This window comes from Toxorhynchites rutilus, chromosome 3, assembly GCF_029784135.1.
Source record: "Toxorhynchites rutilus septentrionalis strain SRP chromosome 3, ASM2978413v1, whole genome shotgun sequence".
Taxonomy (NCBI): domain Eukaryota; kingdom Metazoa; phylum Arthropoda; class Insecta; order Diptera; family Culicidae; genus Toxorhynchites; species Toxorhynchites rutilus.
Genome location: NC_073746.1, coordinates 21,893,504 through 21,907,336, shown reverse-complemented (window position 1 = coordinate 21,907,336; position 13,833 = coordinate 21,893,504). Strand labels below are relative to the sequence as shown.

General features: G+C 37.5%; 1 protein-coding gene across 2 annotated transcripts in view; it reads left to right on the top strand.

Annotated features, from left to right (window-relative positions):
- The window catches only part of LOC129775306 (WD repeat-containing protein 75), a 71,345-nt gene that overhangs the window by 1,581 nt on the left and 55,931 nt on the right, over positions 1 to 13,833 (top strand). For both annotated transcript variants that reach the window (XM_055779887.1, XM_055779886.1), the window contains exons 4-6: positions 7,038 to 8,328; positions 8,383 to 8,543; positions 8,620 to 8,823. In XM_055779887.1, the coding sequence (XP_055635862.1) occupies positions 7,038 to 8,328; positions 8,383 to 8,543; positions 8,620 to 8,823 (1,656 nt within the window). The remainder of the gene's footprint in view (positions 1 to 7,037; positions 8,329 to 8,382; positions 8,544 to 8,619; positions 8,824 to 13,833) is intronic.

The window sequence follows — 13,833 nt, the reverse complement described above, 5'->3', positions numbered from 1 at the left end:
CTTATACAGAAATGGTATCGTTTCAGAAAATAAACCATAACTAATAAACGGGTTATTTGATCGAAATGGTGTCTTAGGCAAAGTTATAGATTATAATTTTGCGGTTCTGGAGAAAGTACACACTGAAATAATAACTATTTGTTTTATTAAAAATAATTGGAAATAATGTTTAAAAATGGAATATCTCAAAAATTGCATATCCTTAATATCTAAATTTTTGACACAATAAAGCCTACGTTGTCACCAGCAACTGGTAGAAATTTGATCCTGGGCAAATGAAACATAAATTTTTTATAACATTTGGAATTTGCAGGTTTTTTCAAATTTTATTTAATTCAAATTTTAATTATTTGATTAAACACACCACTTTGGAAATTCAATATTTTTACTATATTGCAGTAATTTTCACATATGTTCTATTGAAAAAGTAGTCAAGATGTGTTCAAGATGAAGATAATGGTTACTAATAGAAATGGCCATATTGATCAAACTAGCCGTGCTTGTAATATTTTGATATCAATTAAGGTGGGAGGAGTGTCGAACAACCATAGAAACATTCATTGTCTAAACCTTAACCTAAAACCTTTATATTGGTTCAATTTGCTTGATTAGTTCTCGAGTTATGCAGAAGATTGTGTTTCATTTGGACAATACCTTTCCCGAGTTTTGCTGTTATCAACACATTCGGTGATCCATTTTTATTTATATAGATGGAAGAAGATTCTGTCACATTAAAATCCGTGGAAATGGATTTCGAACAAAGATCAATATCATTAGCGCAAACATCAAATGGACTAACAACTCTTGTCAATATGTAATTGCAGAACATATGCGAATAAAATTTTCCAAATTTAACCAACAGATAAAGAACATTGAACCAACAAAAAAAAAAAAAATTTTGTTTTCGTAATTATTGATTGTAGTCGTTTTTTGTTGCTTTTGTTGTAATAATTTCGGTCTAGAGCGCTCTATATATTCATTTTTTATTTTTTCTTGAAAGCTGATTATTTTTTACATAACATATCTCGATATCAGAGACGCTATTTTTTCTTTTTTAAGATAGGATTTTCCAAACATAACAAAGGTAAATAATTTTTTCACCTTTTTTCCATTGCAAGAAATCATAACTTCTGAAGTACTGGACCGATTCAGATGAACGACATATCAAATTGAAGCTTATACAGGGTGTCGACTACCTTGAAAATTTTTGAGAATCAGGGAATATCAGGGAATTCAAACAATGACAGGGAATATCAGGGAATTTCGTCATCTATCTGGAAAAAATTAAATTCCGTCAATTATAATTTTGAATTAGAAAGTAAAGGTTTTTTTACTGAAATTAAAAGAAGCCGAAAAGTAGAACATTTTTATCGATGCGGGTGTAATGGAAATGTAGTGGGGGAATATGGACAGGTCAATAATATAGGAAGCGTAGCCGTTTATCGCTCGCGAGAGGAATAATTTCGCTCTCAGTGTTTGTGCGTCCAGTAACTGAAATAGAACAAAAAGAGAAAGCAATATAAAAAAGATGTTCAATATTCTTTCCTTCACTTTCCATCATGCATTTGATGTGATTATGGATGTGATTGTCCATATCAACCCCACCAGTGCAATTATTTCAATAATTTAAATTTATCACTTACGAATGAATTTACTTTTCCGTACATACCGAATATCGCTTCTCTGTCAACTCACAAACCGAAATATAACCATCAGCGAATTAAATTTTGCAACTAAACCACTCAAAATGCTTAATATCGAAACCACAAAAATTACATCCACACGCGGAATCATGTTTGATTTTTGGTTTTTGTTTCCCTATTTCACTCATTGTCATATGATGGTTTAAATATTCTAGAATAGCATGTAGTAGGTGTTCCCATCAACAGAAATTTGAAATTCATAATGCAACTATACAAATCTACCACCTGTCCATCATACCCCCACAGTCCGTCTTTCCCGCGGTTCCCCTAATTGAATCCTGTATATAATCGAGTGAAAGAATTTTTTTTTTAAATTGTTTTTTTTACATGCATTTTTCGATTTTTGAAAATAAAAGAGGAATTTGAGAGTCAGAAAACTTCTTTCTCACATGAAAAAAATAAATTATCCAGATTATCTCAGGAGGTGATAGACAATCATATTTGATGAAAAAAATCCTACGCATATGTTCGAATTTCAACAATGACAGAGTTATAGAACTTTTTTTTTTGTTTCAGACTCTGTTGCCTCAAACTGGCTCTACATTAAAAAGTACGCTACGGAAGACGATTCTGATGCTTTCATTTGAAAGATGAGAAAATTTAGTACAGGATATAGTAGTGGAACAACAAAATTAGTGGATTTTAATAACATTATGCAAGTGAAAAACTTAAATGTTAATAATTTGTAATGTGTTATTATTAATTTTATCCTAAAAATTTATATTAAACTAGATTGTTTCTATCAATTAAATTGAAGTTCTTTAACCGCTCTACAGCACAGTAGCAGATGGCTTTTACATTCGCGATGTTTTACTGGAATTTTTGGCATCAGTAACTGCCGTTCAGCTCCAACTGATTCCCTCCCTTTTCTTCTTCGAAACCTATCGATAAATTAATGCTTGAAAATCATACTATGAAAGCCGAGCTCCTGTGGTGCTTTGGTAAATCTTTATATGACATCAATGTTCTTGGGACATTCTCAAGCATCAGGACTTGCAGCCTTTGCAGAAGGCATGGGAATTATATATTTGAACAAACTTCCTATTGTGTCGATGGACGGTATAAATGTGAATTGGTCATATTACGCGAGCTGCAACTAGTTTTCCAAAATGAAGGAAAAAAAAAGCTCTTGAATTTGAGTAGCTTTGAATTGCATATTTTACACGGTTCATCAAAGGATTAAAAAAAAACGCCAAAATTTTACGACTGACAAATCATGAAACTTCGTCTGAGATGCGAAGCACTGCGTTAATGTATCCTTGATCTTTCGATCATTGATTCCGATAAAAATTGGAGGGAAAACGATTCGAGAAGCTTTTGACTATCGACTTTTTGATATTTGACGGATTTTGGTCGTATCAGTGAAGCTCCAACAGATTTGTCATTGAAACAATATTGCTACCAACATAAACAAGTTTGCTCACTATGATCCGAAAAATGAATGACTGAACCATTTTTGAAAAGGACAGGTTTACGGATGTTTTACCCAAAACGGTCTTCTGTCTCATTACAAACTCCAATGTTAAGAGGGCTTTTTCATTAGCGAATGTTTTTATGAAAAAATGTGGGAAGTAACGGTTGTGCTATGCGACAAATTTATGATGCTATACAGGTCGGACTCAATTATCCGGAGACTCGATTATCCGGAGTGTTTTATTTTTGATTTTCGGAAATTTTGAATAATTTGTATAATAATTCTATATTGAATAGCTAATATGGGTATCAAAAGAAAGGGCTTGACTAGTAGAATGCAGTTACTTATGAAAAATGCAAATCCAAAATGGCCGTCACCGCAAGATGGCGCCATATATATTTTTTTCACATCCCCATCAATATGGGTATCAAATGAAAGGTCTTGACTAGTAGAACACAGTTATTTATGAAAAATGCAAATCCAAAATGGCTGCCACCTCAAGATGGAGCCATATATATTTTTTTCACAACCCCATCAATATGGGTATCAAATGAAACGGATTGACTAGTAGAATACGGTTATTTATGAAAAATGTAAATCCAAGATAGCGGCCGCTACAAAATGGCGGATTACATATTGTCTCAGAATCCCATCAATATAGATATCAAATGAAAGAAATTTACTAACAGAACACAGTTATTTATGAAAAATGCAAATCCAAAATGGCCGCCACCACAAAATGGTGCCATATATACAGTCAAAGCTCTCTATAGCGACAACCTTTATAGCGACTAATCTCTCTATAACGACATTTCCAAAGGTCCCTTCAAAATCGCATAGAAATTCTTTTCTTTATTGCGACATTTCTCTATAACGACTAACGATAACTATATAGAGAGCTTTCACTGTACATATTTTTTCGAAGCCCCATCAATATGGGTATAAAATGAAGGTGTTCGACTAGTAGAAAATAGCAGATCATGAAACATCCAATCCAAAATGGCATCGGTTCCCAAATAACTAATTACTTTTTAAATGGTTTCATTCAGCTTGACCTGTTTGTATGTATGTTTGAATGTTTGTAGGGTTGTTATTAGAAAACATTATTAGAAAATTTTAAATATGTAATTCGCCATTTTGTAGTGGCCTCCATCTTTGATTACATTTTCCATAAATAACTGTGTTCCACTGAATGAAATGGCTTGATTCGATACCCACATTGATGGGGTTTTGGGAAAATATGTATATAATTAGCCATTTTGTACCGGCCGCCATCTTGGATTTTTAAGATCATGGAATACGCAGTTTTATAATGGCAGTAGAATTGAAGGTTTGTTCCAAATTTCAGGATTTGCATTACTAAAAAATAACTGTGTTCTACTAGCCCACTTTGATACCCACTTTGAAGCGGTTCTGAGAAAATATGTAATCCGCCATTTTGTAGCGGCCTCAATATTTGATTTACATTTTTCATGAATAACTGTGTACTATAGGTCAAGCCCTTTCATTCGATACGCATATTGATGAGGTTTTGGGAAAATATGTATATAATCCGCCATTTTGTACAGATCTTGGAATATGACACCAGAGATAAAGATGTGTCCCAAATTTCAGATCAAACGGTCAACAGGAAGGGGGTTAAATTTCTAATCATGTGGTGCAGCGCTACAGACAAAGTTACAAAGTTACAAAGTCACAAACATACAAACGGGTCCAAGCTAGATAAAACCGTTTAATAAATTAGTGCAAATCATAACTATATTACGTTTACCGAGAGAAAATTCGTTATTAGATTAAAGATTAAAGATTAAAGCCAATTAGCTGGTCTTTTTTGGAAGAACACCACAGTTGAAGAAAAGGATATGTGTATCAAATCACTGGACTTGACTCGGAGAACAAACTACATTATGAACAACATAAATTCAGATAGGTCACCGGCACAAAATGGTCGACTATGTATTTTTTGCAATCTCATCATTATCGGTATCAAATGAAACGATTTGACTAATAGAATACAGTACATCATGAAAACATTCCGAAAAAAATAGGTAAAAATCAAACATTTTAAGAAATATACTAATAATACAGATAATGTACTAAAAACCAGAAAATAGAAAATAATTATGATAATTATGAGGATATTTAAAAAAACCATTTAAGTTAAACGGTTTTATTGTGATAAAACATAATAATAATAATACAGATAATGTACTAAAAGCTAGAAAATAATTAGGCAAGTGGCAGTTAGTAGTTATCACATCTCCCTTCCTTTAATCTAGGGCATTCATAAGACTAAAATAAAAGCGCGAATTTTAAAGAAGAGTACTTTCTTAACCCATTAACGGCCAAGCTGTAAAAATTATTTTTTGACGAGATCCATTGTTGTATTTTCGATTATTAACGCTAAAGGAACTCCAATGTTCAAGAATAATTTTTTCCCATCTTCCATTTTCCGGGAAATGACTGTTCGAAAAATCGAACATTGGCCGAAACCCGCACTTTTTTTTGCAAGTACAAACATACTGGAACTAAAAGTCACTTCAATTAGCAAATAAACGGTATTCATAAATGCATCAATTTTGGATTCCGGGAAGAACAAGAACAGGAGAATAGAGATCTCTAAGTATAAATCCAAATTAATCCACCTTAGGTGAGATGTGGCATTTCTTATTTCATGTAATTTTAACTTATTACTGACAGGCTTTTTCTTTCAAACGAAAGCATATGCTGTTATTTTTATTGTTAACTGTGGAGAAATGTCAATGCTTAAAAACTAGTCTCTCCAATTATCCATTTCCTGAAAAAATCGAACATTTTCCAAACCTTGCAAAGTACCAGAGTACTGCGAAAAAACAATGGCAAAGAGGGTTGGGAGGTTATTATTCGGTCCGGCGGAAGAATATTCACACAAACAATCTCATTAGAATCCTCGTTACACGTACTGATCATTTCCTCCAGCTCCCCCACAAAAGAAATTCTACGGGTCGCCATCGCCTAAGGTTGTTACGGACAAAAAATCATATAGATTTTCAATTATATTTGCTAAATTAATCGATATTTGCAAACATTCACAACTGAAAATGCAAGAATAAATGAAAAATCTTCCGTCTTCTAAATCAAACAAATCAAAATGCGCAGCGGAGGTTAGATGTGTTGGTGTTGATTCAGCAGAAAAAAAAATGTTCGTTATGGCCAACGTTCGATTTTTCGAACACTCAATATCCCCGACTGTTATTTTCCTGTATGCGGCTCAATCGAATGATTTTCGCTCTATATCACAATGTATGTCCTTTTATCAAAGCAATACTGTAGAAAACTTCACATATTTTTGTATTTTATTGGGTTTTTTAATTGAAATTGAAAACACCTTCCAAACATACTTGCTTTAAATTGAATTTATTATCCAATAAAGTTACTCAAAATTGAATGAAATCGATATAAGTGTAGCTAATAAATTAAGCTATCTTTTGGTGCAAAAACATTACTATATGGTTCCTGTCCAAAGACATGAAAAATTATCAAAGTTGCTGTTCGATTTTTCGAACGCTTGGCCTAAAATGGGTTAAAGTACCAATTTGAAAATGATTGTTATATACTGTTGTACTATTATATTATTGTGTGTTTGATCAATATGAATACTTCAACAAAGACGCACAAACAAAACTATAATCGCTATCGTTATAGTTTATTCTCTGAAATGATTTTGCATAAACCCGTTTCAAAAATTAGTCGTGATCGCATTTGAAAAACTAATACCATAAAATGGCATCGTACTTAGTGCCAAACAAGTTGGCAAAGCTTCAGCTCAATTAGAAACATGAAATTAAAAAAACTCTTCAAAAACTCGTGTTGATTGGCGGAATACCTCATCAAACAAGTTTTAATGGGTGCGACAAAATAGTTGTATTTTGTTATTTTAGCTGGACATTACACTCATGAACTATAACACGATAGAGCAGCAGAAGGTTATTTACAATACGATGGTCACAAATGTTGCCGTCAATGCATTCTGGTTAGCAACAGTGGAGACCTGGAACGATAACTGCTACTCGTCGGAGACTCGGCTCAAATTCTGGAAGTATGACGAATCGCGACAGAACTATTCACTCAACGTGAATGTGGAAAATGTTCATCTAGGAGGCGTGAATGGATTGGAGTTCTCCAACGGGTCTAAGGAGCGAGATGTTCTGTGTGCGACTGCGGGAAAAGATCGCTGTGTGAAAATCTGGTCTCCCCGTGAAATAGAAATTACCGGGGGAGGTGAGAAATTGGTGTGGATGTGTATCGGCAGGGTCGAGTATAAAAACCTACCGGTGAAGTCGATTTCCTTCTCGCAAGATGGTTCGCTGCTGGCCGGTGGATTCGGTAGTGTACTCTGCGCGTGGAGCGCCGAAACGCTCAGTCTAAAGTGTGCACTTTCCGCTCCCGCCGGTTACGATGGCGGTATGCAACGTGTGGTGCTCTCCGTTTCCAGCAAGACGAAGCAAATCGACACGGATGATTATTTGAAGAAGAAATCCAAAATAATCGAGCAAATGTTACAACTGTTGGAGAAGAAAGACGGTTCCGACTTGAGGAAAATTTTAGTCCCTTTCAAAAAGCATCGATTCATCCAAAGCGACACGAAAAGGGTTCGACAACTTTCGGAGGATCAAAAGAAGCTAGTCTTCAAGAGGACGCAGCTGCACAACGAGTTAACCATTTCGCAGAAAGCGGAACTATTCTACCGATTGCGCATTCAATGTCGAACTGTTTCTCAGATGAAAGATAAAATAGCGGAGAAATTGGCCAAAGCAAAGCAAATTTCCTGCGGCGCCGAGAAACGGCTACAGAGAGTCGTGGATGAGCTTTGCTCCGACGTTAAATTTCGCTGCAAGCGGAAGCTGCATAATCTTCAGCGCAAGAAAGCTGTATCCTTGGGACTCTCGCAACTCACCAGCGTCTTTGACACCACAAAAAAAATGTGTTCGCAGAAAATATCTCCGGCCATCGATAACACCTGCAAACCCGTTATAACAACCACCCAAATTAATCACGCCTTCTTCTGTTACGGAGAGCATTCACATCTGGTTGTGATGTGTACGGAAAACAGACTACTGGTCTGGAATTTGCTGACCCTCCGAATTCAGGTGACCGTAAATCTGACTGTCGACCAAATTGCCATCGATTCATTCAACAATTTAATTGCTGCGTTTACTGCCGACAATGAGTGTAAGTTTGGCGTTGTTTGCGAATTATCAGAAATTAATATCTTTCTAATTCCAGTGTACATATTTTTGCCCAACATCCCGATGCCACTGTATCACAGGAAAAACCTCCCCTCCGTCTATGGTGCCGTGTGGATTCCACGAAGGTATCCCAAGTCCCAATCGCTTAACGTCGATTGGCAGGCAGTTTCGCAGCTTTATTTCCTCAATCAAAAGCAGGTAATTGCACCAATCTGCGCTTAATTGTCTTCCATCAATCCAGAAGGTTCACCATTGGAACCACTTTTTTTTCTAGGAACTCTTGCACCTTGTTTCGGACAGTGACGAGGAATCGCTTGGACCGGTGGTTTATATGAACGACATGGCCACCAACGGGCTGCCGAACACACCCTTCGCAGCGATGCTTGCAAAACAAACGGGGAGCCGAGGCGTTCAAGTTGGACTGACGAACGCAACCGGTGGTCGCATCGGTTTTGCTGGGAAAAGCAGCGTAAAGGAGGTAAGTGAATGCATGGTTAGAAATGATGTGAATATTTGGTTCGTAAAGAACTCGTTTGAAGCAAAACATTTTTAGAATTGTTTGGAATAACTGTATCTCTAATCGGGACCCGAAATCTTCGAAGATGAAAAATGAAAATCGACTCTTGACTTAGCTTTGCATCGACTAGGACTATTTTGGTTTTCACAGTCAACATGACTTGAATTGACTAGAAAATCAATTGACGAGCGTTGAGAGCGAGGATGACTGATAAACTATTCTAGCAAATGTTTATTCTAATTGACGAACTAATGAATACAAATCTGCCTCTTCATTCAACCTGACTTCAATCCCCTTGACCCTCGTCTCGTTATCCGCGTACACAATCCTATTTTAACGTCCATATAACGTGAATCAAAATCTTGATTTTTGATGCAAAAAAACTATGGGTGGGTTATATCTCAGATATAACCTCAAGGTTGACATAGGACTAGCTTTGGCTCAGTAATCATTTGAGTGTACTGATTAAATTATTGATCAGTGATTGAATGAAACAATTTTCGAATTCAATTGCGAACAAATCCCTTTTAGGTCGTTGCAAATCTGACGTATGTCATGATTCCTTGTTCATTTCATTCATTTATGATGGAGTTCCAAATATGTGAACGGAAGAATTGCTAAACGATCAATGTATTTCACATTTCCCTCTTTGTGCAAAAGTACCCGCACCTTGCATATACAGTCAACTCTCCCTAACCCGATGTTCCGTAACTCGATATTTTCCCTGGTTCCCGGAATAAATCGCCACAGAAAACGACTGCAACAGAAACCACCGCTTATAAAATGTGTAGTAGGCTATAAATATTGTGGCGCGGTATTGTATTTCAAAACAAGAATTAACCGGGCAAACGTATCGCCCCAGGCAAACGTAACGCCCCGGGCAGACGTATACCGTCCGACGCTCGCTAGAGCTCGGTCGGACATTGCTAAAGGATCGTATCCTATGTTTCAAACTAACCGGGCAATCAGTGGATCCCAGGTTTGCGTGCGAGACACCGCCGCTTCCGACGGCGGGTCGGCGGTGGACTCGGATTGCGTCATCTTGGCGGCATGGGCCGCCTCGATTCCTTATCCTCGCCAAATGGGGACTTCGTCCACATTACATTGTCCTCAGAATAAATTTCGAAAAACGAGAACAAGAGAATAAATTTATAATAGAAATGTGAGGCACATGATGTTTTTCCCGCGCCAAATATTTCTAGCCTACTACACTTTTTCTAAGCGGTTGTTTCTGTTGCAGTTGTTTACTGTGGCGATTTATTCCGGTCACCATTTTCCCTAACTCGATGGATTTCATGGCACCTTCGATTTATTTTACAAGCATTCTTTTCTTCATGACTCGATGGTCCCTTCGGCTATGTATTTGCAATGCCGATTTCCTCAGACTTGATTCCTTGGCTTTGAAATCTGTATTGGAACTCATGCCGATCTGCGGAAATGCATGTGGGTACAAAAGTACCCACATCTTGCATCTATTTTGCAATGCCGATTTCCCTCTGGCTCATTGGTTTTGAAATCTGTGTTAGAGAAACATACAGATTTCAGCGATTGTACATCAACCGCTGTGCAGTGATGAGGCGATCTGGCGTAGTGGTAATATACCTCTCACGCTAAGGGTTATTAGTTCGATTCTCACTCCCGACATTCTTCCAAAATGGAAGTAACAGTGACGAACCAGCCAAAAGTGTTGAAAGTCACTATAATAGACAGTGGCGTCTCGTCCGCCTGTTCAAACTGTCCATAGAACAGGGAGACAATCCCAGAAATAATATATTTTAACACAATACTACGAAGTAAGCAGTAGTGACTACCGGGTTGAAATCTTTCATCTGAACCCGCCGCGACAGCGCGACAGGGCAAACGCAGTCAGCTATATATGAAGCGATTACCACTACTAAAGCGCCGTCTGCGTAAATATTACATTTAAGGTTCAAAGTTTTCTGCTGAATGAAGCCGATGTAATCGATAGAAAACAAACCCTTGTTGATTCAACAGGTAGCTCACATGGTCACGCCTCGCCTCTGATAATAAAGAAAAAACCGCTGCGCAATCATAACTGAGTGGATTTCCGAGCGGGCATTCGTTTATATACGATTTGTGTGATTTCAATAGCCTGTTTTCAAAGTCTTTCGAATGAAGTGATTATCATGTCACTCCGTTCAGCCGGCAAAGATGAATCAACGTCCAAAACCTTGCACTCCAAGCGACACTCTCGTTTTCGAAACATTGAATTTACAGCCCGGTACAGAAATCAAAGACGTAGTTTTACGTCAAAAGTAGTTCCACAAATGATGGACGGTTAATTGTTTACCCACCATGAACTCAAACCAACAAACTTACACTGTTATCAGGTATACTATAAAGGTCCTCGTGTTAGTATTAGTAAATAGCATGCAGTTTGGGTGGAAATCCAAACATAATTTTGTCACCTAGCTCAATTTTGTTATAAAAACATACAGAAAAACGGGTTTATGTCAACAAAATTCACAAATTTGTCAGGTAGTATATGTAAAACCACGTCGAATATAGATACATGAATACGTGGAACATGAGAGAGAGAAACGGGGCTCACTTCAATATACAATGAAGGCCCTCTTTTTGCCGATAATATCCTTCAACCGGACAGATTATTTCATTGGAAATTTGCATGGTTACGCAAAGGCATTACGTAGGCAAAAAAACAACAAAATCTTGTTTCTTGTGTTATAACTGTGAAAGTCACTTCCTCTTCCAACTCGATCTAACAAATATCGAGGCAGCAAACCGTTAACTACTTTGAAAATTAACACCATAGTTAAATAAACAATTCTTTACTTAACGGATAACCATTTTAGAGCGTCCAGCATCAAAGATGAGGAAGTGAATCTGTAACTTTTTAGTATCAACCGCATTATTTTTTGATATACATAATGAATAAATGAGGCCCTAATACACTTCCCTGAGTACTCAAAGATTATTCCCTATGGGATTGGAAATTAAATCATTAAAAATAGTCCGTTGAGTTCTGTCATCCAAATAGCATTCAAACCACTTATATGCAGTACTCGTAATTCCAAAGCGCTGAATCGTGTTCAACAATAAGGGCCTAGAAATTGTTTCGAAAGCGCGTTTTAGATCCAAGAAAACAGCAATGATATTCTCTTTGCACTCTAGCTTCTCTTTCCGTTTTGCTAATACCAAGTTCAATGCGGTTTCACAGGATTTACCTTCCCGATATCCCGATTGTTCTTGTATTAGCATAGCATTGCAATTCAAATATTCCAGCAGCTGGCGAATTCTAATATTTTCTCTAACGTGTGAAACATATTGATGGGACGAAACTGTTCGGCTATAATCGTTCCAGCAACGAGTTTTCTTAATCGATTGTGAATATCTATTGCGCGCGATTGTGTACATATTCCAATGATTTCCATCATTTGTCCTGCAATATTGATTGTACCATCTGTCTCTCAAGAGATACAAACTTTTGCGTAACTAGCCGATTTGTACACGTTTTCAAGGTATTAGTTTGAACAGCCGCTGATTCATTTAAATTACCGACCTCGAATGGAAAATCCAGGCTTCTCACTACGAGATTCGAAACAGCTTGTTTCGAATAATTCCTCCAGCATTTTAATTTCACCAAATCATCGGTTACAACGAGATTATCTACAGTATTGATAATTAAGGTCTCATTATCGGTTATTTTCAAATTGGTATCTGTGACTGTATAAATAGTATCAAAAATGAAATAAACATGATCAATTAAAGTTCTACTGTACCTGGAAATGCGCGTTAATTCGTGTACTGTTTGTTTCAGATTGAAGAAACATACGATACACGCTTCAAATGGTTCGAATTGTAGTCATTATGCCAATTTATATTGAAAGCATTTAAAATTATCCTTATAGTATTCTTCCGCGTTTGTGTGTATTTTCGAACATTGTTCACATGGTTTTATTTCTCTGCCACTTCCGGCACTATGGTGAAGGCGGTGACAAGTAAATCTTTTCTGATAAAGGTTGTGCTCGGAACGTGATACTTATCCTATTGCTTGGGGTTTTGATTCAGTCTACTTAACGTGGAAATTAAAAAACTTTCAATATTGCACCTCAGATTTTATTTTTGAATCAATTTCTATGTCGGATATATTGGTTGGATTGGTTGGTAGTTATCCCTGGTATCCCTAAGTCTTGGGATCAGTGTTTGGAAATCTGTCAATATTCACTGAGTCATGCTACTTAGCATTCACTAATATACCATACACACATACATAATCAGTTGAGAGTCGTGGTGGCTGGTGCTGTCTCAATTCTTCGTCTCCAATCTACTCGGTCCTGGGCCACTCGTCGACAATTCCGTAAGCGCTCCGTCACTCGCAAGTCGGCTTCGATCTGGTCGAGCCACCTGGCACGTTGAGCCCCTCTATTTCTGGTGCCGGTGGGGTCATTGAAGAGAACGGATTTCACTGCACTGTCGTCCGGCATCCTCGCGACATGTCCGGCCCACCGTAACCTCCCGACTTTCGCCAGGTGTACAATGGGAATCTCTCCAAGTAGTGCCTGTAGTTCGTGGTTCATACGTCTGCGCTACTCTCCGCTCTCAGTTTGTACTCCACCAAAAATAGTCCGCAGCACTTTCCGCTCAAAGACGGCCAGAGCGCGTATGTCCTCCGTGAGCAGCGTCACAGTCTCGAGTCCATAAAGGACCACTGGTCTTATTAAGGTTTTGTACACCGTTAGCTTTGTGCGACGCCGTATTCTTCTTGACCGAAGCGTCTTGCGGAGTGCAAAGCATGCACGATTTCCAGCTTGAATGCGTCGTTGGATCTCTTTCGTGGTATTGTTGTCGGCGGTGATCAGAGATCCCAAGTACACGAATTCATCAACCACTTCCAGTTCATCGCCGTCCACTGTCACTGTCCGTGGGAGACTCAATGTTTTCTTCTTTGAGCCTCTTCCCACCATATACTTGGTTTTTGACGCATTAATT